The following is a 25,984-nucleotide window of genomic DNA, read 5'->3' as shown; positions in this document are numbered from 1 at the left end:
ATTAAAATATTCATTATAACCCGGGCAAATGGTTTTTGAAATGTTATCCACTGAATTCATTAATTTTGCACATTTATTTTTGGACACACTTTGAACTCACTACATGGGAATTTGAAGATTAATGAAAGTCTTTATATAAAAAAATGTGAACATTTGTATCTAATGCATCATCTGAATGTCATGCACACACACACAGTTTGCAATGCCATCTTCTGGCAAATCAGACGGACAGCAATTTCTCCTGGAAATAAGACTTAAAATGTCGACTAGTGATGCAGCAGGGTTGGCTAGAAAGACATTTAGAAACTCACCAGCTTATGGGCATTAGCTAGATTTATAGAATAATGTCACTCAGCCTGCAGATTCCAAATGATCATTCACAGGCAAATAGGCTGGTGTGGGAAGAGAGCATTTTACTAGTCTTATCCAGATTATTTTCTGAAGGGATTGGCTCCTTTCCCAGGTCACCCGATTATTTGAGGACATCAAAAACCAGCAACAATGACAAGTCAAAACCAAATAATAAAACCAAAATCTCACTGTGGGGTGGCAGTTTTTAGCAGCAAGCAGAAGATATTTTTAATATATAACTATCCAAGGCAAAATTATGAATAAAAATATTTACTGAAAGGCCAAAGTAAATTCTGTGTACTACTAAAAAAATACATCAAGTTGTTTAGTTCCCCCATATGCACAACAATGCCCAACCATCTATGTAGTTGAGTTTTGTTTTCAATACACATCCACACAGCATGAGATAATGTCCATCTCAGTTCAAAATATCACATGCAAAATGTGTGTTAAACTCCCACTTAATTGGGCCAAATACCATATTCACAAAAAAGCAACAAAGCAGTCAACTGAATGACACCTATTGGCTCAAATACTACAAAACCAGTTGGAAAGGCACTAATGAAGAATTAGCAAATAAGCCACTAGTAAACAGCACAAAAAGTCACCAATAAATAGCAAAAGGGGAAGTGCTCGGAACATTTCTGAAAAGTGTTTTCAACTGCCATCTTACAGCAACCTTATATAGTAGTGAAAATAGCATTTCAAATATAATAGACAATATAAGATGCCCACAGAGATGTATTTTGAAATCTCCCTATACTGCACTGACTGCCACTTGTTCCTGGGGCTTGCAATTTTGCCTAAAGGATTAGCATTGCATGGACTACAACATCAAGAATGCAAGAGTCACTCTTTGCATGTCACTCTGGTGCAGTACAACTCCCAGAATATAGCTTAAGGCTGCCACCTTCCACTCAAACTGAAGGGAGGGGAATTTCAAACAGGCAAGAATTGCTATTTATAGAGCACGCCAAGACTTCCAATCATCATAAAACAAATTCTGGTGCTGTAAAGATGCATTTGGATTTTGTGATTTGACAAACAAAAAATTTAACTGCACAATATAGCTTTCTGGTTGGGAATCATAATCGGAGAAATTTTTCTCAAAACCGCTGCCATCCCAATTTACTGTGCCCCAGTGCTATTGAACAGGTAAGCCCTATAGTAACGCAGACTAGTAGGCAGTGTTTAGCCTGCTAACAGACAGTAGTTACTCTACTAACTGCTTAGGTGCTTGGTCAGTCCTGCTTGGGTGCTCTTGACGCAATCTGGGTACATTGAATAAACTCAAGTTAGACAAATTTGTTTTAAAGTTAATAGGTACCTGAAGGCAAACTACAACAGCTCCAAGTTCCGTAAAGTTGAGGTCATCCAAAACTCTGCTGTCCATTTCCTAACTCGCACCAAGTCCTGTTCACCCATCATCCCTGTGCTCGCTGACCTACAAGGGCTCCAGGTTAAGTAATGCCTCAATTTTAAAATTCTCATCCTCGTTTCCAAATCCTTCCATGCCCTCGCCCCTCCCTATCTCTAATCTCCTCCAGGCCTACAACCTTTCCCCCCCTACCCCCGAGATATCTGTGCAACAAATTCTGGCCTCTTGAGCATCCCTGATTTTAATCGCTGAACCATTGGTGGCAGTACCTTCAGCTGCCAAGGCACCAAGCTCTTGAATTCCCTTCCTAAAACTCTGAAGCGTGTCAGCCATGGCTTAGTTGGTAAGCACCCTCTCCTGAGTCAGAAGGTTGTGGGTTCAAGTCCCACTTCAAAGACTGAAGCAAAAGTTCTAGGATGATCCTTCAATGCAGCACTGAGGGAGTGCTGCACTGTCTTTAGGATGAGTCGTTAAACCGAGATCCCGTCTGTTCTCTCAGGTGGACGTAAAAGATTCCATGGCACTATTTTGAAGAGCAGGGATGTGTGCTGGCCAATATTTATCCCTCAATAAACATCACAAAAACAGATTATCTGGTCATTATCACATTGCTGTTTGTAGGAGCTTGCTGTGCGCAATTTGGCTGCCGTTTTTCCTACATTACAATGGTGACTAGACTTCAAAAGTATTTCATTGGCTGTGAAGGGCTTTGGGATGTCCAGTGGTTGCGAAATGCGCTATATAAATGCAAGTCTTTCTTTCTTTCCGCTTCTCTTTCTTCTTTAGGATCCTAAAACCTACCTCTTTGACCAACCTTTTGGTCAGCTGCCCTAATATCGCGTGACTCAGTGTCAAATTTTGTATTACAGTGCTCCTGTGAAGCGCATTGGGACGTTTTACTGCGTTAAAGGCGCTATATGAATACAAATGTTGTTGTTGAGTTTGAGGTCTAGTGGTTTTAACTTTAAACTATTGTACTCCGATTAGCTTAGTCCCCAGCTTGGAATGAGACGGCCATGCTAAATATCACAACTGTGCTTCAGACCCCAGACTATCACGAGTATCGCCACAAGAGATCAACTGGTGCCAATAAAGTATGATTATGTATACGTCTAATCCGACTGCACCAAGACTTAACCTGAGGTGCAAGTATGTGTGAAATTGTAGAGAGTTTACTGACCTATATAGACCCTTTTGCTGAATCTCTGCATCAGTAGCAATACAAACACATGTAGTGGGATAAGGTTGATGATGAACACGTAGCCACCCCATGCGGATACCTGAAATCAATGTGCAAAGATAAATCAAACTAAAAGTGGACGTGAAACACAAGTAAAGCTATATTGTATGAAAAAAGTCAATTCCCATGACTCAAGACCAGTACTGAAGCCATAAATACTTCACAGCAGATTAACCAGTATAATACATGGCTGTGTCTGGTCATTTAATAGTTTCAGCATTGGCTTTTTGTCACTTGAATTCATCTTGCAGGGTTGGGGATGTGTTTTATCATCTCTCCAACTGGCTGGTAGGTGAAGCCCTCAAGTTTAGCAAAAGGATTTGGGTAAAGAATTGACAACCCACCTCCTGAGACATTCACATCACTCACTGTTGGACTGTGTAAACAATACATTTGTAGCTGGGTATTTACATTTTAAGTTGGGACAATGTGGCATTACTACATTTATTACTCAAATCAGAAGCAAGGTGGCACTCATAATCTCATTAGACGGATGAGTCGGGAGCAGCGGGAGGTAGAGGATTGAGGCCTATAAAAGGCCAGGAATTCGGGCAGTCGGGAGCAATGGGAGGTCGAGGATCATGGCCTATAAAAGGCCAGGAGTTCGGGCATTCGGAGCAGCAGTCGGAAGCAGCAGGAATTCGAGGATCAAGGCCTATAAAAGACCAGGAGTTTGGGCAGTCGAAGGAGCAGTCGGGAGCAGCTAGCTAGTGTAGGGACAAGAGTAAACAAAGAAGTAATAAGAAATCGAAGTGTGACGTCACAGCCAAGCGGGTAAGTGATTGGCTGGTGGATTGGTGAGTATTTAATCTTTTGAGTTTTCTTTTTCTTTTATCAGTTGGTAACCTTTGGCATTGTTGTCAAATTAAGTTAATTTAAGGGTTAAGTCATGGCAGGAGAGACCAGACCCACGTCATGCTCCTCCTGTGCTATGAGAGAAGTCAGGGACGCTTATTGTGGGTGCAGGAAGTGTGTCTAGCTTCAGCTCCTGAGAGACTGCATTGCGGCACTGGAGCTGCGCATGGATTCACTCTGGAGCATCCGTGATGCTGAGCATGTCGTGACTAGCACGTTTAATGAGTTGGTCACACCGCAGGTAAAGGTTGCACAGGCAGATAGGGAATGGGTGACCATCAGGCAGAGCAGTGGAAGGAAGGTAGTGCAGGGGTCCCCTGCGGTCATCTCCCTCCAAAACAGATATACCGTTTTGGGTACTGTTGGGGGAGATGACTCATCAGAGAAAGGCAGCAGCAGCCAAGTTCATAGCACCATGGGTGGCTCTGCTATACAGGAGGGCAGTAAAAAGAGTGGGAGAGCGAAAGTGGTAGGGGATTCTATTGCAAGGGGAATAAGATAGGCGCTTCTGGGGCCGCAATCGAGACTCCAGGATAGTATGTTGCCTCCCTGGTGCAAGGGTCAAGGATGTCTCGGAACGGCTGCAGGGCATTCTGGAGGGGAGGGTGAACGACCAGTTGTCGTGGTGCATTTAGGAACCGATATAGGTAAAAAAACGGGATGAGGTCCTACAGGCTGAATTTAGGGAGCTAGGAGTTAAATTAAAAAGTAGGACCTCAAAAGTTAGTAATCTCAGGATTGCTAACAGTGCCACATGCTAGTCAGAGTAGAAATAGCAGGATAGTTAAGATGAATACGTGGCTTGAGGAATGGTGCAAGAGGGAGGTATTCAAATTCCTGGGACATTGGAACCGATTCTTGGGGAGGTGGGACCAGTACAAACCGGACGGTCTGCACTGGGCAGGACTGGAACCAATGTCCTAGGAGGAGTGTTTGCTCGTGCTGTTGGGGAGGGTTTAAACTAATGTGGCAGGGGGATGGGAATCTATGCAGGGAGACAGAGGGAAGTAAAATGAGGGCAGAAGCAAAAGGCAGAAAGGAGGAAAGTGGAGGGCAGAGAAATCAAAGGCAAAGATCAAAAAGTGCCCATATTACAGCATAATTCTAAAAGGACAGAGAATGTTTAAAAAACAAAACAAGCCTGAAGGCTCTGTGTCTCAATGCGAGGAGCATTTGTAATAAGGTGGATGAATTAACTGCACAGATAGCTGTTAACGGATATGATGTAATTGGGATTACGGAGACATGACTCCAGGGTGACCAAGGCTGGGAACTCAACATCCAGGGGTATTCAATATTCAAAAACGATAGACAGAAAGGAAATGAAGGTGGGTAGCGATGCTGGTTAAAGAGGAGATTAACGCAATAGTAAGCAAGGACATTAGCTTGGATGATGTGCAATCTGTACGGGTAGAGCTGCGGAACACCAAAGGGCAGAAAACACTAGTGGGAGTTGTGTACAGACCACCAAACAGTAGTAGTGAGGTTGGGGATGGCATCAAACAGGAAATTAGGGATGCGTGGAATAAAGATACAGCAATTATCATGGGTGACTTTAATTTGCATATAGATTGGGCGAACCAAACTGATAGCAAGTGGAAGAGGATTTATTTGAATGGGGAGAAATTACAACATGCTGTGGTGCAGAGGGATCTGGGGGTTCTTGTGCATGAAACTCTTTTTGAGTTTATCTGTGAACAATCCCAAAAGGTTAGTTTGCAGGTGCAGCAGGTAATCAGGAAGGCGAATGGAATTTTGGTTTTCATTGCAAGAGGGATGCAGTACAAAAGCAGGGAGGTCTTGCTGCAACTGTATAAGGTATTGGTAAGGCCGCACCTGGAGTACTGCGTGCAGTTTTGGTCACCTTACTTAAGGAAGGATATACTAGCTTTGGAAGGAGTAGAGAGACGATTCACTAGGCTGATTCCAGAAATGAGGGGGTTACCTTATGATGATAGATTGAGTAGACTGGGTCTTTACTCGTTGGAGTTCAGAAGGATGAGGGGTGATCTTATAGAAACATTTAAAATAATGAAAGGGATAGACAAGATAGAGGCAGAGAGGTTGTTTCCACTGGTAGGGGAGTCTAGAACTAGGGGGCACAGCCTCAAAATACGGAGGAGCCAATTTAAAACCGAGTTGCGAAAGAATTTCTTCTCCCAGAGGGTTGTGAATCTGTGGAATTCTCTGCCCAAGGAAGCAGTTGAGGCTAGCTCATTGAATGTTTTCAAGTCAAAGATAGATAGATTTTTAAGCAATAAGGGAATTAAGGGTTACGGGGAGAGGGCGGGTAAGTGGAGCGGAGTCCACGACCAGATCAGCCATGATCTTATTGAATGGCGGAGCAGGCTCGAGGGGCTAGATGGCCTACTCCTGTTCCTAATTCTTATGTTATGTTCTTATTTCCTGGAGTGTATAAGGGATGGTTTTCTGGACCAATACGTTGAGGAACCAACTAGAAAACTGGCCATCCTAGACTGGGTGTTGAGTAACGAGAGGAGATTAATTAGCAATCTTGTTGTGCGAGGCCCCTTGGGGAAGAGTGACCATAATATGGTAGAATAATTATTTAAGATGGAGAGTGACACAGTTAATTCAGAGACTAGGGTCCTGAAATTAAAGAAACATAACTTCGATGGTATGAGACGTGAATTGGCTAGGATAGGCTGGCGAATGGTACTTAAAGGGTTGACGGTGGATAGGCAATGGCAAACATTTAAAGATCACATGGATGAACTTCAACAATTGTACATCCCTGTCTGGCGTAAAATAAAACAGGGAAGCTGGCTCAACCATGGCTAACAAGGGAAATTAGGGAGTGTTAAATCCAAGGAAGAGGCATATAAAATTGGCCAGAAAAAGCAGCAAACTTGAGGACTGGGAGAAATTTAGAATTCAGCAGAGGAGGACAAAGGGTTTAATTAGGAGGGGGAAAATAGAGTATGTGTAAGCGTGTAGGGAACATAAAAATTGACTGCAAAAGCTTCTATAGATATCTGAAGAGAAAAAGATTAGTGAAGACAAATGTAGGTTCCTTGCAATCAGAATCAGATGAATTTATAATGGGGAACAAAGACCAATTGAACAAATACTTTGATTCTGTCTTCACTAAGGAAGACACAAATAATCTTCCGGAAATACTAGGGGACCAAGGGTCTAGCGAGTAGGAGGAACAAAGAAATCCTTATTAGTCAGGAAATTTTGTTCAGGAAACTGGTGGGATTGAAGGCCGATAAATCCCCAGGGCCTGATAGTCTGCATCCCAGAGTACTTAAGGAAGTGGCCCTTGAAATAGTGGATGCATTGGTGGTCATTTTCCAACATTCTATAGACTCTAGATCAGTTCCTATGGACTGGAGGGTAGCTAATGTAACACCACTTTTTAAAAAAGGGAGAGAGAAAACAGTGAATTATAGGCTGGTTAGCCTGACATTGGTAGTGGGGAAAATGTTGGAATCAATTATTAAGGATGAAATAGCAGCGCATTTGGAAAGCAGTGACAGGATCGGTCCAAGTCAGCATGGGAAATCATGCTTGGGAAATCTTCTCGAATTTTTTTTAGGATGTAATTAGCAGAATGGACAAGGGAGAACCAGTGGATGTGGTGTATTTGGACTTTCAAAAGGCTTTTGACAAGGTCCCACATAAGAGATTAGTGTGCAAAATTAAAGCACATGGTATTGGGGGTAATGTATTGACATGGATAGAGAAGCGAAGAGTAGGAATAGAATGGCAGGCAGTGACTAGTGGGGTACCGCAAGGTTCAGTGCTGGGAGCCCAGCTATTTACAATATACATTAATGATTTAGACAAAGGAATTGAATGCAATATCTCCAAGTTTGCAGATGACACTAAGCTGGGTGGCAGTGTGAGCTGTGAGGAGGATGCTAAGAGGCTGCAAAGTGATTTGGACAGGTTAGGTGAGTGGGTAAATGCATGGAAGATGCAGTATAATGCAGATAAATGTGAGGTTATCCACTTTGGTGGCAAAAACAGGAAGGCAGAATATTATCTGAATGGTGACAGATTAGGAAATGGGGAGGGGCAGCAAGACCTAGGTATCATGGAACATCAGTCATTGAAAGTTGGCATGCAGGTACAGCAGGCGGTGAAGGCGGCAAATGGCATGTTGGCCTTCATAGCGAGAGGATTTGAGTATAGGAGCAGGGAGGTCTTACTGTAGTTGTACAGGGCCTTGGTGAGGCCACACCTTAAATATTGTGTACAGTTTTGGTCTCCTAATCTGAGGAAGGACATTCTTGCTATTGAGGGAGTGCAGCGAAGGTTCACCAGACTGATTCCTGGGATGGCAGGACTGACATATGAAGAAAGACTGGATCGACTAGGCTTACATTCACTGGAATTTAGAAGAATGAGAGGGGATCTCATAGAAACATATAAAATGCTGACGGGATTGGACAGGTTAAATGCAGGACGAATATTCCCAATGTTGGGGAAGTCCAGAACCAGGGGTCACAGTCTAAGGATAAGGGATAAGCCATTTAGGACCGAGATGAGGAGAAACTTCTTCACTCAGAATTGTGAAACTGTGGAATTCTCTACCACAGAAAATTGTTGAGGCCAGTTCGTTAGATATATTCAGAAGGGAGTTAGATGTGGCCCTTACTGCTAAAGGGATCAAGGGGTATGGAGAGAAAGCAGGAATGGGGTACTAAAGTTGCAAAAATGATCAGCCATGATCATATTGAATAGTGGTGCAGGCTCGAAGAGCCAAATGGCCTACTTCTGCACCTATTTTCTATGTTTCTATGATCTGATGAGTTACTGATCAATGCCATTCCCAGGCTGACCAACTTTGCAGGTGAGATTGATTAATGAATGGGCCTTCTGAATTTTGAAATTCACTTCTTCCTGGAGCCGCACAAGATCATCCATGCAATATTGCATGAAAAAAGTGAATTCCCATGACTCAAGACTAAAGCTATAAATACTCCACCGCAGATTAACCAGGTATAATGCGTGGCTCTGTCTGGTTTGTGCGCTTTTTTGGTTAAAAACTAAAGGCATAATTTTGGCCATAAGAAAACTTTTGGGTTTGAATCAGCAAAGCAATTTTGGAAAAGATTAAAAAACATGAATAAATGCTTACAATTGTCTTCACAAGTACAACGCTAAAACGGAGACGGTGTGCATCAGCTGCACTCCTCAGTTGCTTTTGTTTATGAAATTTTGTTCAGCCATATGTGCCTGATACAAGTGACATATGTGCCTGATACAAGTGCCTGTAGTTCTCCAGGTCAATGCTGTCCATCGGTATAACAGAAAGTGGGCACGTTCACACAACAGAACTGCAATACGCCTTCTTTGAGGTCACCAGGTTTAAACCTAATTTTGAAATTCATCTTCCAGATGTATTCATCGGGTTGGATCAGGTACAGCTATAAAATCAAAATACTTATTTTGTGTGGTGCATCAACCGTACATTTTCTGTAATTTGGCTATTGCTGGCATACTGTCAACCTACCAGAAGACAGATAGTGAATGTGAGTCAGGTTTGGGATTAGGACTCGACAGAGATTTGTGATATAGCTACACAATCATTTTGCTGTCTCACCCTTGAATCTCTACAAATAAATTTTTTGCAACAAGTGTTCTGGGAAGAGGGCAAAGCATGATGTACACTGAACACTAGTAAGGCTTCATCCATACAATCAATAGAAGCACAATCCATCAAATTATTTTTAGTTGACTGAACTCTTATTTAATAACGGAACAGGATCAAATCTGCCTTACCATGTAAAAGTAGGACAAGCAGCAACATATCGTCCAGAAAACAGAGCCAGTTTTCACAGATTTGACCTGAAATGAACAATGCACAAGTTGTAATTTTAAAATAGCAGTGTCAACTATAAATTAAGCTTTATCACAGATTTTATACTTGCTGCACTTTTCAACATTAGAAGGCAGCAAACCCATCAACTAAATACATTTTTATTTTTGTTTTAAAACTGCTACAGTCTTTGACGGATTAAATGATCCAAAGACAAATATAATTAATATGACAAACCAGTTAGTGCAACATTTAAAAAAAAATACGCAGTATCTGAAAAGATGTGAGTCACTGGAAAAAAATGTAACTAGTCCCTAAAACAAACAACATAAGGCTATTATGCAAAATATAGCTACCTGTTACAAGGTGTTACAACGGCCTTATCCTTGCATGTGTCTGTGAAGAATACAGCATTTCTATTTGATGCAGTGGGTGGTGAAGGAGGGGGGTGTGAAGGGGGAAAAGTTACCTGCAAATTTAAGCCTTTGGAGGTGCTGGGGACAGAGGCTGGAGAATGGCATCTTCTGCTCCTGCAGCTATTGTCAGAAATACGAGGATAGGAAGTTAACTAGCCAGTTTTAAAATTTTAACCTTAAGGTCACTGTGTAAGCTTATCCTGGAATACATTTATTTAATTAGTCAAGGAGAGTGGAATGAGATAGACAGCAGTGTGCTAGGACATTCAATTTAAAAAAAAATTCACTTAAAAAACAATCCTCCTTATTGAATGCCAACACTGACTCAATTTAATAAAAATGCAGTGCTATGTTCAGGCTATCAGATTTGCCAGCTTTTGTTTTAAAGCAACAAAGCTCCCATAATGGGCTGCAGCTGCCCAGTGCCTCAGATAATCAGGTTCAGACCAAACTCCTCTTCTCCAATGTCAGCATCAGTTGGAATTCAGTGTTTCCTACAAATCAGTATAAAAATTAGTATAAAAATGAGTTCAGACTCTTCAGACTTTACAAACAAATCCAAATGTCAATTTTCCTGCTAGAACAGGTTTTTTCCCATCTACCAGTCAGTAAGAGAAAAAAGAAATCGACACCAACTGCTCCTGCCACCCCAAGCAGTTGAATCTCCCGCAGTCTGCCTTTTCAAGGGTTTACATAACCTTGGGCAACTTAAGTAAAAACAAACGGAGGAGGAATATCTGGCATTGCTCTTGCGCAAAATCTCAAGGAATAAAAGGTAAGGGGTTTGAAAAAAACATTTCAAATAGATAGTAAACTAAGCTATTCAGATTTACTCTCAGAGAGGAGTGATATTACTGCTGTAACTATTATAAACATGCAGACTGATGAGGCAAGGTGCTTTCTGGAAGGCTAAGCAGTTTTACATTCCTGAAAAGGAATGTAAACAAAGGAGTGATATAATGGCTTGGAGAAGTCGTCCTCTTGGTCATCCCCTTCTTTCATATGGAAGTAGCGAAGCAAATCAAATGTAAATATCCAAGTCAGATATCCAGGCCAAAGTTTCTTGTGCAACAGCGTGGATTTCTTGCAGGCTGCCTGTGAATTTCCTGAGGGCAGTATTCAATGATGTGCTCCAGGGTCTGAATAGGAGCTCCACAGTCGTATGATAGGGATGCTTTAATCTTTCATCTATGGAGAAGGTGGCAGCATCTCCATGACCAGTTCTGAGTAAAGAAACTAGTGAGGTGACAGGATCGATATGATGGCACCAAATGGCAAATATCATGCCGTTAGTCACGATCAGCACTATCAGTGCATCAATCAGAGCATACATCACTGTATTGGATATTACCTCAGCTCTCAGCTTTTATGCATAAACCAGCATGTATGAGTCTTCATTTAGCCCTCATCTTGAGAAGGATCTCGTTGTGTCTGAACCAATATTGAGCTCAGAGCATAACCACTATTCTGTTGATATATTACTGCATTATGTAGAAATTGAAAGAGGAATGTGCTAAAAGTGAATGTCAGTATCAGTTGGAATTCATTGTTTCCTACAAATCATATAGTATAAAAATGTGTTCAGACTCATCTGACTTTGCAAACAAATCTAAATGTCAATTTTCCTGCTGGACCATGAAACTGTTTTTTTCCATCAACCAGTCAGTAAGGGAAACCAAACACCAACTGCTCCTGCCTCCCCAAGCAGTTGAATCTCCGCCAGGGATTCAAGGACGAAGGTTTAGAGTTGAGGATGTATCTCTTTCAAAAATCTCCTTCTGCTAATTTTATTCACTCGCTGTACACTTGGATCTCATAAAAATAGTTTCCATAAACAAGTTTGCTATAGAAACATAGAAAATAGGTGCAGGAGCAAGCCATTCAGCCCTTCTAGCCTGCACCGCCATTCAATGAGTTCATGGCTGAACATGAAACTTCAGTACCCCCTTCCTGCTTTCTCGCCATAACCCTTGATCCCCCGAGTAGTAAGGACTTCATCTAACTCCCTTTTGAATATATTTAGTGAATTGGCCTCAACTACTTTCTGTGGTAGAGAATTCCACAGGTTCACCACTCTCTGGGTGAAGAAGTTTCTCCTCATCTCGGTCCTAAATGGCTTACCCCTTATCCTCAGACTGGACTTCCCCAACATTGGGAACATTCTTCCTGCATCTAACCTGTCTAAACCCGTCAGAATTTTAAACGTTTCCATGAGGTCCCCTCTCATTCTTCTGAACTCCAGTGAATACAAGCCCAGTTGATCCAGTCTTTCTTGATAGGTCAGTCCCGCCATCCCGGGAATCAGTCTGGTGAATCTTCGCTGCACTCCCTCAATAGCAAGAATGTCCTTCCTCAAGTTAGGAGACCAAAACTGTACACAATACTCCAGGTGTGGCCTCACCAAGGCCCTGTACAACTGTAGCAACACCTCCCTGCCCCTGTATTCAAATCCCCTCGCTATGAAGGCCAACATGCCATTTGCTTTCTTAACCGCCTGCTGTACCTGCATGCCAACCTTCAATGACTGATGTACCATGACACCCAGGTCTCGTTGCACCTTCTCTTTTCCTAATCGGTCACCATTCAGATAATAGTCTGTCTCTGTTTTTACCACCAAAGTGGATAACCTCACATTTATCCACATTATACTTCATCTGCCATGCATTTGCCCACTCACCTAACCTATCCAAGTCACTCTGCAGCCTAATAGCATCCTCCTCACAGCTCACACTGCCACCCAACTTAGTGTCATCCGCAAATTTGGAGATACTGCATTTAATCCCCTCGTCTAAATCATTAATGTACAATGTAAACAGCTGGGGCCCCAGCACAGAACCTTGCGGTACCCCACTAATCACTGCTTGCCATTCTGAAAAGTACCCGTTTACTCCTACTCTTTGCTTCCTGTCTGACAACCAGTTCTCAATCCATGTCAGCACACTACCCCCAATCCCATGTGCTTTAACTTTGCACATTAATCTCTTGTGTGGGACCTTGTCGAAAGCCTTCTGAAAGTCCAAATATACCACATCAACTGGCTCTCCTTTGTCCACTTTACTGGAAACATCCTCAAAAAATTCCAGAAGATTTGTCAAGCATGATTTCCCTTTCACAAATCCATGCTGACTTGGACCTATCATGTCACCATTTTCCAGATGCACTGCTATGACATCCTTAATAATTGATTCCATCATTTTACCCACTACTGAGGTCAGGCTGACCGGTCTATAATTCCGTGTTTTCTCTCTCCCTCCTTTTTTAAAAAGTGGGGTTACATTGGCTACCCTCCACTCAATAGGAACTGATCCAGAGTCAATGGAATGTTGGAAAATGACTGTCAATGCATCCGCTATTTCCAAGGCCACCTCCTTAAGTACTCTGGGATGCAGTCCATCAGGCCCTGCGGATTGATCGGCCTTCAATCCCATCAATTTCCCCTACACAATTTCCCGACTAATAAAGATTTCCCTCAGTTCCCCCTCCTTACTAGACCCTCTGACCCCTTTTATATCCGGAAGGTTGTTTATGTCCTCCTTAGTGAATACCGAACCAAAGTACTTGTTCAATTGGTCTGCCATTTCTTTGTTCCCAGTTATGACTTCCCCTGATTCTGACTGCAGGGGACCTACGTTTGTCTTTACTAACCTTTTTCTCTTTACATACCTATAGAAACTTTTGCAATCCGCTTTAATGTTCCCTGCAAGCTGCTTCTCGTACTCCATTTTCCCTGCCCTAATCAAACCCTTTGTCCTCCTCTGCTGAGTTCTAAATTTCTCCCAGTCCCCAGGTTCGCTGCTATTTCTGGCCAATTTGTATGCCACTTCCTTGGCTTTAATACTATCCCTGATTTCCCTAGATAGCCACGGTTGAGCCACCTTCCCTTTTTTATTTTTTCGCCAAAATCTGTGGCTTTTTGCATATTGCGAGTAGAATAGTATGCCATGGAACCAACAGTTATCCTTGAATTTTGATATAATACACTGGGAATTATGTGGATGCCCGCCACATTCTCCAAAAGGTGGTAAATACCAGACCGAGAGATCATTACATTCAAAAAGAACTTGTTTATATTAATTCCTTTTAATATAGAAGAATGCACTTTATAAAAGGAGAGAATTTGGTTCATAGAAAACTTGGTTTGTTTATGGAAACTATCTCTCTATGGGTATAGAGAATTTCAATCCAGGAAAGATCTTTAACATAGAAACATAGAAAATAGGTGCAGGAGTAGGCCATTCAGCCCTTCGAGCCTGCACCACCATTCAATAAGATCATGGCTGATCATTCACCTCAGTACCCCTTTCCTCCTTTCTCTCCATACCCCTTGATCCCTTTAGCCGTAAGGGCCATATCTAACTCCCTCTTGAATATATTTCCAATTAATTGGCATCAACAACTCTCTGCGGTAGAGAATTCCACAGGTTAACAACTCTGAGTGAAGAAATTTCTCCTCATCTCAGTCCTAAATGGCTTACCCCTTATCCTTAGACTGTGACCCCAGGTTCTGGACTTCCCCAGCATCAGGAACATTCCTCCTGCATCTAACCTGTCCAGTCCCGTCAGAATTTTATATGTTTCTATGAGATCCCCTCTCATCCTTCTAAACTCCAGTGAATAAAGGCCCAGTCAATCCAGTCTCTCCTCATATGTCAGTCCAGCCATCCCGGGAATCAGTCTGGTGAACCTTCGCTGCACTCCCTCAATAGCAAGAACATCCTTCCTCAAACTGAACACAATATTCCAGGTGGGGCCTCACCAAGGCTCTGTACAACTGCAGTAAGACCTCCCTGCTCCTATACTCAAATCCCCTAGCTATGAAGGCCAACATACCATTTGCCTTCTTCACTGCCTGCTGTACCTGCATGCCAACTTTCAATAACTGATGTACCATGACACTCGGGTCTCGTTGCACCTTCCCTTTTCCTAATCTGCCGCCATTCAGATAATATTCTGCCTTCGTGTTTATCCACATTATACTGCATCTGCCATGCATTTGCCCACTCACCTAACCTGTCCAAGTCATTTACTGGGGGACTAAGGTTTAAAGATAATGATGATCAGGTAAACAGGACATTTAAACATTTTATTTTTAGTAATTGGACAGCAGAACAGTAGCAAAGAAAACAACGTTTCCTGTTTTCCTCTACACTCTAAACCTTAGTCCCTGAATCCTTGCCCCATTAAAGAACTTTCTTGGATCTAAATTCTCTATTCCCATGGAAATCTTAAAGACCTCCATTAACCCCCACCCCCCGGGCAGTGAAGTTCCAGGATAGATAACCCTTCCTCACAAGAGCCTGTTAGATCCAGGAATCAACTCTATTGCCTCCTCACGTCTATAATTCTATACCTTTTCTCTCATATGGAGGTCAAAGCTAAACAGTACTCCAAATGCAGTTTCACCCAGGCCTGATCGACTGGTCCAATGTTTCATTTGCTTCCGCGACCACCTGCAAACACTGAACTGTTGTAATGACCTGTCTACCACATTTATGGTGTACACAACATTCTCACCTCTCCTACTTTGAATACATGACTTTACTCAGATTGTTATTGAATTCCATCTGTCGGAACCGTTAAAACCAATTTTCACTAATTTCCATCAATAAAATTCCTGAATTTTTTTGCATTTAGATTAAATACTGATTTTCTCCTGAACGCAAGGTCTTCCCCACTCCATTTCCCATTGTGCTCTCTACAGAGTGGCGCACTGCCACATGGAGTGATTGAAGCACTTAAGTATTCAAGAGGAGGGTCGATGCATACATGAGGGAGAAGGGAATAAGAGGGTTACAGGTACAGGAGAGATAATTAATCAGAGCGGGGAGTGTAAACTATACTAGGTGGGCCAAATGGCCTTTTTCTGTGCAAGTCTGGGCTCAAATTTCCCCAACCCCTTTTTCTGGCGCCCTCACTCGAGGTGCGCCGCTTTTGTCCGCCTCCAAGCGCGTCGAAAAAAGATGTCCGTATCCTGGCCGCTCCCCAGCCTCGCCTCGGTCGTGGCGCAGCATGGCTCAATGGATTGGGGGTGGAGCCAGGTCCCGGCGCTAGAGTCTGCGCGCATGTGCAGTAGCCCCTGGCAAGCCGCTTCTGCAAACACGTGCTGCAGGCTATGTGGGAGGGACCCGAAGCACGCTGTCCCGAGTCCTGGCCGAATGGGCTCCCTCATCGGCGGCCCGCTGCAGTCCCTAAGGTAGAACTTCTATTTTTTATTTGTTATTTACGGATTGATTTTGGTGCTTTACTTGCAGGGTTCCTTCTATTTTTTTTAATTTGTTAATTAATTGCTTCTTACTTTTTGTGCTTGGTGCAAATGTACTGCTTTGTTTTGCGGCCTCCTCCATCCGGTGATATCGAGGCCAGCATCTCGCTACCTCCCTCCCTCCACTGCCCTCGCCCCCCCACCCACCGCTGCCTTCCCGAGCCAAATTTACAGATTAAGGTAGGATTTTACTTGATTTCTATTAGCATGTTACTTGTTTGTGCTTTTCCTAGCAATGTTTGGTGCTTGGTTGTATTGTTTCAGGTCTCCTCCGGTTCCCTTCTTTCCCCTATCCCTGCCCTAATGTCCGCCGATGTACTAATGTGCGTTGCTTTCTTCACTGTCCGCAATGTTTTTCAGAGCTGGCCACATATGCTGATCCAAGTCGATTTGGAGTAAGCTTTAGCTGGCCAAAGTGGCATAAATGGCCAAAACTGGTCTAAGTGAATTGAAAAAAAAAACGGAACTAAAAAAAATTGTAACCAAGTTACTCTGGAGCAAGTTTATTGGGGAAAATTGTGTTTTTTCAACTTACGCCAGAAAAAACAACTTACTCCAATTGGAGTAGGTCATGGCCAAAATTGGGCCCTATATCTGTAATTCTTACCAAAAAGCTAGATTTGGTGATAATGTGCACATTGCATCTGTAATGTCAGAACATTTGTTGGAGGTTGGATAACAATTACGCCGATGTTAACAAAATAGACAGAGGTATACAAGGATTGCAATAGACCACTCATTGCGCAAACTGCAAAATGTAATTTCAGTATTCACTATTTCATATTTGTCAGACTCTAAAAAATAGTTTTGCTTCCTGGTGCTATGATTTCTACTTTAAACAGAATTTAGCACCAACATTTTGAACCATAAATAGTATGGGCGTATTTTACAGCTAAAATAGCAAGACAATGTTTTGTGATCCTATAAAATTACATTACTTCTGGAACTGTGTTCGAGGCCCATTAAAGTGGTATCTGTGAACTGAATAGATAATTGTGGGTGACATTTACCATAACTGCGCCTCAATAGTCTCTTGTTTTTTTTATGTTTAATTATGTACAGAATATAAACCGATTTTCTACAACTTTACACACTCACTTAAGCTCTCATTTCCAACTCACAATTCTCCTGATACTATAAAACAAAAACAGGACCCATTCCAACGCCAAAAATAAAATCTGAGTTTAAAAAAAAAAATCAGTCAGAAAAAAGTAACTTTCAAAAAGGACCTCAACCATCTTCCACCATCTTTGCCCCTTGAGCTAGGCTGTGCAGGTCACTTTGGATTATCGCACATTAGTTAGGCATCATTGGCCACTGCACACTTTTGGGCCCTCCTGCAAACATAGAAACCGTGGTCAATACAAGGACAATGTGGCCCGAAGTTGGGCAGGGAGGAAATTAAGAAAGCAGGGAGGTGCATCTCCGAGGAGACAAAGCTGGCATGGGCTTGGGGGAGGGGGAAAGAGATAGCCCGTGACTGGAGCAAGGAAGCAGCTATATGGATAGTCTCAATCTTTTGAGATCTTCACACTTGGCATTGGATTTAACAAGGCAGGGGCCAGAAGAAAGGAATCAAGAAATCACAGCTATTTGTTGAGGCGAGGCTGGAATTGACCTTCACCGTCCATGCAATTGGTCATGGAGAAGGAGATACATTATTGATGGTCAAACTAGATTTCACAGTAGACAGCTAGAGAAATAATTTTCTAGGTGTGCATGAGCCTGTAGCCTTTGGACTGGAGGGTGTGGGGGTGGTAACGTACTAGGGGAATGGCGCAGCTGGGTGACTGAATAGCTTGGTGAGAATGAAGGCATCAAAGGAAGTACTAAGTGAACTGTCGAATGGGTTGACACGAGGGAATGGCGATATTAGTATGAGTGTGGGGGTGGGGGTGCAGATGGAAGGAAGGCAATGGAGCATTATTCGTTGGTGGATTATGTGGTTAGTGCAGTTGGAGGTGGGAAGGGACTTCTCGAAAGTGAGGCGCACAGTGATATCATAGATGGTCTCACCAAACCGTGAGAGGTTGAGAGGCTTAGTTGTGACAGAAAGTGTCATAGGGGTAACTGTATGCTGTTGTGAGAGTTAACCTGCAAGAATTAACCTGCAAGAATATAGCAGGGCACAGAAAAGTGAAGAGAAGACAGAGAAGAGGTAAAGAGGAGTTAGGCAAGTGAAAATAAGTCCCAGCTCAATGCAAAAATCATAGGAGAATAATAGGGAGGAGATTCCGACAAGAAAATCATAGTGGACGTTGACAGACATTGCAGTCTTTTGATAGGTGGGAGTGATGGAAGGGGGCAAGGTACTCGAAGAAAAAGTACCAGTAAGAGGATGTGTCAAAATGGGACCTAGCAATGAGAGCCCACTGGTGACACAGTTTGAGCATGGACTGTGTAGTCAGAAAGAACAACTTTGGTGAGCAGGAATGAATCACCATGTATGGGCCAATTTTCAGTCAAGTGCAGAATGTCAACAGGTTTATTTAAGCTGAGATTGTGAATGAGGATAACATTGTTTACAATGGAACAAATGTTCATGGCCTGGCAAACACTGTGGAGGATATTGAATGAGAAGAATTTAATTTCTCTAAAATACAGAGTCACTATGAAGTTTGGAAAGAACATTTTATTCCTCCAAGTGACAGTCTTTAAATTCTGTTCAAAAATAAATTCTACAATCCATTACTAAATGAGGCTCATTTTTCTTGCTGTAGTGCCTTCAAATTAATTTCCTGTTAAGCAGTTTTGCTGTTTTTCTTTTTTTTTTATAAATGATGTTAAATCAATCTTTTTTCAGATTAGTAGAACATTGCATTTTACAAGACTTCTTGCACTGAAGGGATAGCAAACCTTTAGGTCTTTTGGAACTGCGCTACTTTTGCACATCTACCAGATTGGATACACAGCAGGAAGCCTGGGAACTGGCTTCTGACCTATCAAGTCAAGTCATGTCACAAGGACAAAACTAGAGATAGCAGAGGGTAAAGGATAGCAATACTGGCTTTCAAAGTTTGAGTAGCGATTGGAAATATATTCTAATAAGACTGATATAATTTTGATTCAAGACATTTTTACCATCTCCTTAAATACCAGTCATAATCCATTAAAATTGAAAATCAGGAGCTCATCTTAGAGGGTTGAAATATATTTGAAAATCTTCAACTATACAAATAACACAAATCTAACACAAATCTATAAATCAACTTAGCCAAAATTCCCCCGCACCTACTAACATATCGCTGCATTGTGTACATTGACATGTGGATGAAAGATGAAATCTGTACTTGTATATTGCTTCAATGATGACGTTTACCGATGTGAAAACCAGACAATTATTTCAGTTTGTGAGAATTACAGAACCGAAGGCTGGTGGTGACAAGACAGTAATTAATCTCACCACAAGGGTCAGATGATACCATAAGGATTGGAGTTCAAGCAGTTTATCACAGCCATGTGAAGAACTCTGATCAGACATATGTAGTCTTAATAGTATTTCAGAAAAGTGTAATGGGGAGGTACAAGTATTTTTCAGTTTTAGTGGGCATTGTACAAAAACTCTGCAAAGTATTTGATTTTGTCCTTCTATGCAGCACCATGCAAGCCATATAACACTGGGTGAAGTCTGCAGGGTCTGTCACTGGTGTTGTTGAAGGCAGCAAGCAATTTGAGTTGGCGAATTAAGAGTAGCACCTAGGTGCATTGGAAGACAGCATTGGCACAGTGCCATTTCTTCCCCCTCCCTCCTGGCAATGCAGCTGCTGTAGCTCCCATTCTCTGGCATTATTTTGTGGTTTATACCCGCAAAGTTCACAGGAAATTTATTTTATGCCATTTTTTTCCTCCCCAACAGTGATGTGGAAGGCAGTGCCAACTATGCCATCGACATGGAAGAATTAATTGGACGACAAATACAAAACAGAAATGCTGGAAATACACGGGTCTTAACATTCCAGATGAAGGCCTATCTTTCCAGGCGCCGACAGACATTGACAGATTGTTTCAGTTTTCCAGAATACACAGTTTTTTTAAAACTGAAGGATTAAAGACTTGAAATTACAACAACTTTATTTATTCACCACTGTTGAAAATGAACATAATTACCGGAAGTAACAATCAGTATTTATATTCAGCAAACTTTATGGCATACTTTTATTCAGAATTTGGTTTTAAACACCTTTGGGACATTTTTTAACGCTAAAGATAATAAATGCCAGTTGCTGCTGTTGGGTTGTTTGTGTACAAAGGCAACACTCAGCACAAATGACAACAGCAGACATGCCTCACATCATTAAAGCAAAGTGACAGGACCCTAAAGGATTAAGGATTATGTCATTATTGCATGTTTCAGCAGTAAAGTCTTCATGCAACACATATTAAAAATGCGTAACAGATCCAACTAGGTCTTCACTGAAAGCTCAAATCACTGCTGCAATAACTATATTTATTTAAAGCAAATAGAGAAAAGGATTCAAGTGAATGCATAAGCGAGAGCAAAAAAATTGAGCTTTGAACTGGAATCAATGTGATTGTCTTCGTGGTTACTGGAAACAGCAGTGTGCCTATATAAAGCAGTCCTCTGTGCTTCAAATGTCCTGTGGCATGGTTCTTTCAAATGTAGAAATCTTCAAAAATTACATGCCAAAATGTTGCACATTTACTCATGAGCACAGTATTCACTACTCCTCCACAGTTTCTCTCTCTACAGATGCTGCGCCTGACCTGTTGAGCATTTCCAGCATTTTCTATTTTTATTTCAGGTATCCAGCAGTCGCAGTATCTTGCTTTTGTATTCACTACTCCTGTTGCTTATGCTTCCAGGATGGAACCTTTTGTGTAACTTGTATTTTGTACCTGGTGTGGAATGAACACCATTTTAAAATATTGTAACTTCACTGGGTAAACAAGTATTTCAAGTAACTGGCCTTACATTTCCTAATAAAAAAACATGGGCCGAAATTGCCCCGCATCTCATCCAGGGGCGGTAACCTTCCGGGCCAGTTATCGCTCGGGCGGGAAGTCCGGCCCCGAGCATGGAACTGGCCGATGACATCATCGCCGGGTGCATACCGGCCTGGAGTGCTAACTTCAAATTGCCCCCAAAATCTCGGGGCACTAACGGGGCAGGAAAAAGGGGCAATTTCGGCCCCATAGTCCATCTGGCAGCATGACTAATCAGCATTTGTAAATTATTGACAAACTATTCCTTTAATTCATTAATCAACTGCCTGCAAAATGTAGCTGCTGCCTCACTGCATGATAGAATGAATGATTGATAAAGATGTAACATTTTGTAAAAAAAAAGAACATCTTGTACTGTACTCAATAATCCTATATCCAGGCAACTCAGTGATTTGTCTCAATTACTTGGAGAAAAATATTTCAGAATTCCAGTACAGATAATGAGAAAGAAAAGACTTGCATTTATATAGCGCCTTTGATGACCTCATGACGTCCCGAAGCACTTCACAACCAAAGAAGTAAAAGTACTTTTAGAGTGTAGTTACTATTGTAACGTAGGAAAACGTGGCAGCCAACGTACGCACAGCAAGGTCTCACACTCAAAGAGATAAATAACCAGTTAATCAGTTTTGAGTGATGTTGGTTAAGGGAGAAATATTGGCTAGAACACCATGCTTACTCCTCTTCGAATAGTGTCATAGGATCTTTGATATGCTCCAGAGGCATAGTTGATGGGACTTTGGTCTAACATCTTATCCACGGGAACTCCGAAAATACAGCATTTCCTCAGTGCTCCACTGAAATTATATGCGTAATTCTCTGGAATGGTATTGGAATCCACGACCACCTGACTCAGAGGCAAGAGGGCTACCACTGTGCCAAGGCAGACAAGGCTGATAAGCGTAGCATACATTTTGAAACAGAAAGAGGTAAGGGTTCCTTTGTTTCCCCCTCCTTTTCATAGTTTACATGTTTATCATTGAAAACATCATCAATAGAAATGGGATCAGTTCTATTTTGTATGTAGAAGCCACCCAAGCTCTACCTCCTTACCACCACCCTCCCCGATTCCATAACCACTTGTGATCTATTCTTAAATATTGACATGGTGACATCTTCAATCACTAATTCCAATAGCATTCCATGACCTCACAACCCTTTATGTAAAAAAGTTGCTCCTCCTGTTGAGCGCACGCGAAAGGGGGCGCGGCAGGGCCTTGGTGAGGCCTCACCTGGAATATTGTGTACAGTTTTGATCTCCTAATTTGAGGAAGGACATTCTTGCTATTGAGGAAGTGCAGCAAAGGTTCACCAGACTGATTCCCGGGATGGCAGGACTGACATATGAGGAGAGACTGGATCAACTGGGCCTTTATACATTGGAGTTTAGAAGAATGAGAGGAGATCTCATAGAAACATATAAAATTCTGACGAGATTGGACAGGTTAGATGCAGGAAGAATGTTCCCGATGTTGGGGAAGTCCAGAACCAGGGGTCACAGTCTAAGGATAAGGGGTAAGCCATTTAGGACCGAGATGAGGAGAAACTTCTTCACTCATGAGAATTGTGAACCTGTGGAATTCTCTACCACAGAAAGTTGTTGAAGCCAGTTCATTAGATATATTCAAAAGGGAGTTAGATGTGGCCCTTATGGCTAAAGGGATCAAGGGGTATGGAGAGAAAGTAGAAATGGGGTACTGAAGTTGCATGATCATATTAAATGGTGGTGCAGGCTCGAAGGGCCGAATGGCCTACTCCTGCACCTATTTTCTATGTTTCTATGTGAGCGCGCGAAAGGGGGCGTGAGAGGGCGAAAGGGGGGCAGGGAGGAGAGAGAGGGGGAAGAGAGAGATTGAATTAAAATAAATCGTTCTCCTTGACAGTTGTGTTTTTGCACGAATTGTATTTTTTAATGCTGTAAAAGGTGGATTGATTCTGTGGCACTGCAATTCGGAGATCAGAGGGACTGAATCCATTTCAGCAGTGTTGCAGTTGTAGTGTTAATGAACTGGCATCAACAACTCTCTGCGGTAGGGAATTCCATAGGTTAACATCTCTCTGAGTGAAGAAGTTCCTCCTCAACTCAGTCCTAAATGGCTTACCCCTTATCCTAAGACTATGTCCCCTGGTTCTGGACTTCCGCAACATCGGGAACATTCTCCCTACATCTAACCTGTCCAGTCCCGTCAGAATTTTACATGTTTCTATGAGATCCCCTCTCATCCTTCTAAACTCCAGTGAATACAGGCCCAGTTGATCCAGTCTCTCCTCATGTGTCAGTTCTGCCATCCCAGGAATCAGTTTGGTGAACCTTCACTGCACTCCCTCAATAGTTTACTCCTGCACCTATTTTCTATGGATCACATTACTGCCCATTCAACTTTTCCCACGGGCTGAACAGCACACTGCCTTGCCCAGGAAAACAGGGTGCAGCGGCACAAGGGTTTATTCCTCATGCAGCTTTTTCACAAACAGAAATTCATCAGCATGACTATCAAAATCAGTTATTGCTCAGAAATAATCTAAAAAGCTGCAGAGTCGACTTTTTTTTTTAAAAAGGAGGGGTAAGAGGTAGGAAACAAAGCACTCGCCTTATGACATAATACTAATCCATATGAATTACTTCATCAGAAATATCCAAGTTTTCTTCTGATGGAGGGTGAACATGTGTCTTTAAAGACCTTTAATTAAAGGAATTCAGGGGCTAAGCTTCTAATATCTCATTTTAATATACATTTCAACCTCTGTGTTCTGCATTTCATGGCTAAGAAAGGTTTGCGATATTTGTAGGGTCAACTGCCAAACATCTAGAGTCTCATTAAACCGTTAAATTTTATGCAGCTGGATCCCACTGCACATTTTAACTTTTTTTTGAGACGACTTCTGCCATAATGCAGCTTGTCCATATAAAACTTGTGCCCTGCTGAAGTATGGTTATTTGATATGCAATGAAAGGGGCTATGGTACTGGACCAGCATCCCGTAGGTCATGAATTTAAGTACCACCATGGCAAATTGTGAAACTGAATTCAATAAATCTAGTAATTTTAGTGCTAACACCAGACAAAATGACCATGACAGCTGCTAAATTGTCATAAAAGTCCAAATAGTTCACTAATGTAACTTCAGTGAAGGGAAATTGTCACCCATACCCAGTCTGGGCTACACACAACTCCAGTCCACACACTAAGGGCTAGAAATTTGGCAATTAGCTCTATGGCTGGTTTTTGGGCGATAATTGCAGCTTTTTATTTTAGCGCCCAAATACCGTTATGGCTGGATGCCGCAAAATTTGGCAAACGATGACCAGCGATAGCGGTAAAATCTGGCCTTGCACGACTGCATGTGCGCGTCAGAACCGAATTCACTGATCTGAAAAAAACGGACCTTCTGCGCATGCGCAATTTTTTTGCCGATTTTTTTCTTCTTCCCGCGATTTTGGTCAGGTGTCAGGGTGCGCCCACGCATGTGCAGTACACCCAGATCTCAATCTGTCATTTTTCACAGACAAGAGAAGATGCAGGGTGATCATAGCAGGCAGAGGGCCAGGAAATTTAGTTCAGATGCCAATAAAGCACTGATCACAGCAACTGAAAGTAGATTGGGGGGGGGGGGGGGCGGGGGGGGGAGGGGCAGGGGAAGTTTAATAGGAGGGGTAGAAGTAAACCTCCCCCAGCCATTATAAGGAGAATTTGGACCTGTGTTGCTGAGGTCTCCTCTGCTGATGACATTAGCAGGGACCACCAGCAATGCGGGAAAAGGTGCAATGACCATTGCAGGGTCATGAGCGTAAGTAATATTTTTATTGCTGCGCTCCTTGATTACTTAAATTATAAATCTGACATGTTGCTGTAGGTAGGCTTGGCGTTGCAGCTTATTTGCTATGAATGATCGCTACACATTATTAAGACTGATTTTTGACATCTGCATGTTGATATCTTCCTCGTGAACCATGTGCAACTATCAGGGCCATTAAACAGACAGCTGTATTAAATGCACACAGTATGATACAAGTCTTTGATGGTTGTGTGTGTGCCACAAGAGCAAAAGGGCAATCTGGTAACCATTCCTATTGTCATTTTTGCAGAAAAAGTTGTCCCACAATTGCCGCGAGCAGCAACGCACAGGCGGTGGTCCATCCCAAACACATCCATTAACAGACCTGGCGGAGTGTGTGGCTGGTTTAATTGGTGCCTCCAGGAGGTCAACTACCCATGTGGATGCTGTGCCCATGTTTCAAACTGATGGTAAGTCCTCCAAAATCCCCAGGCTGGGTTGGGGCAATGTGATGTAGTGTCTGTGGACTCGGATTCGGGTAATGTGATGGTGTCTCTTGACGACATATAACGTAGTGGTGGTCCTGCAAATAAGCCTGCGCAATGTAACCTTACTCATGAAACTCTGCCCCCTCCTCTGCTGCAAACCACTCGTCTGTTGTTTTCTATTTTGCAGATGAGGATTCTGAGGCGCCACATCATCCTATGGAAGCCTCCATCTCAGCCCATCATGAGTGGGTCGAGACGAAAGATGAGGGCCGCGCTGAGGACCCTCCATGGGAGGAACATCATCATGCAGCTGTTGTGGATGTGGGGGGGGGGGGGGGGCGCTATGCGGCCACAAGTTCCTCAAGGAAGCCACATTCACAGACTTCGTCCAATCCAAGGCAGTGGGTCCAAGTTGTGTGCAGCAACGCACCCTCAGGGTAGAACCCTGTCTGCCGTCTCTTG

The 25,984-nt window shown here is 42.5% G+C and overlaps 1 protein-coding gene across 2 annotated transcripts in view; it reads right to left on the bottom strand.

Annotated features, from left to right (window-relative positions):
- Window positions 1–25,984, bottom strand: part of stt3b (STT3 oligosaccharyltransferase complex catalytic subunit B) — a 142,863-nt gene that overhangs the window by 37,857 nt on the left and 79,022 nt on the right. For both annotated transcript variants that reach the window (XM_070880584.1, XM_070880583.1), the window contains exons 4-5: window positions 9,579–9,644; window positions 2,910–3,009 (exon numbers count right to left, since the gene is read on the bottom strand). In XM_070880584.1, coding sequence (XP_070736685.1) covers window positions 2,910–3,009; window positions 9,579–9,644 — 166 coding nt within the window. The remainder of the gene's footprint in view (window positions 1–2,909; window positions 3,010–9,578; window positions 9,645–25,984) is intronic.

The sequence above is a fragment of the Pristiophorus japonicus genome, chromosome 5, assembly GCF_044704955.1.
Source record: "Pristiophorus japonicus isolate sPriJap1 chromosome 5, sPriJap1.hap1, whole genome shotgun sequence".
Classification (NCBI taxonomy): Eukaryota; Metazoa; Chordata; class Chondrichthyes; family Pristiophoridae; genus Pristiophorus; species Pristiophorus japonicus.
Note: the sequence above shows the minus strand (reverse complement) of the source record. Positions and strands in the feature narration are given on the sequence as shown.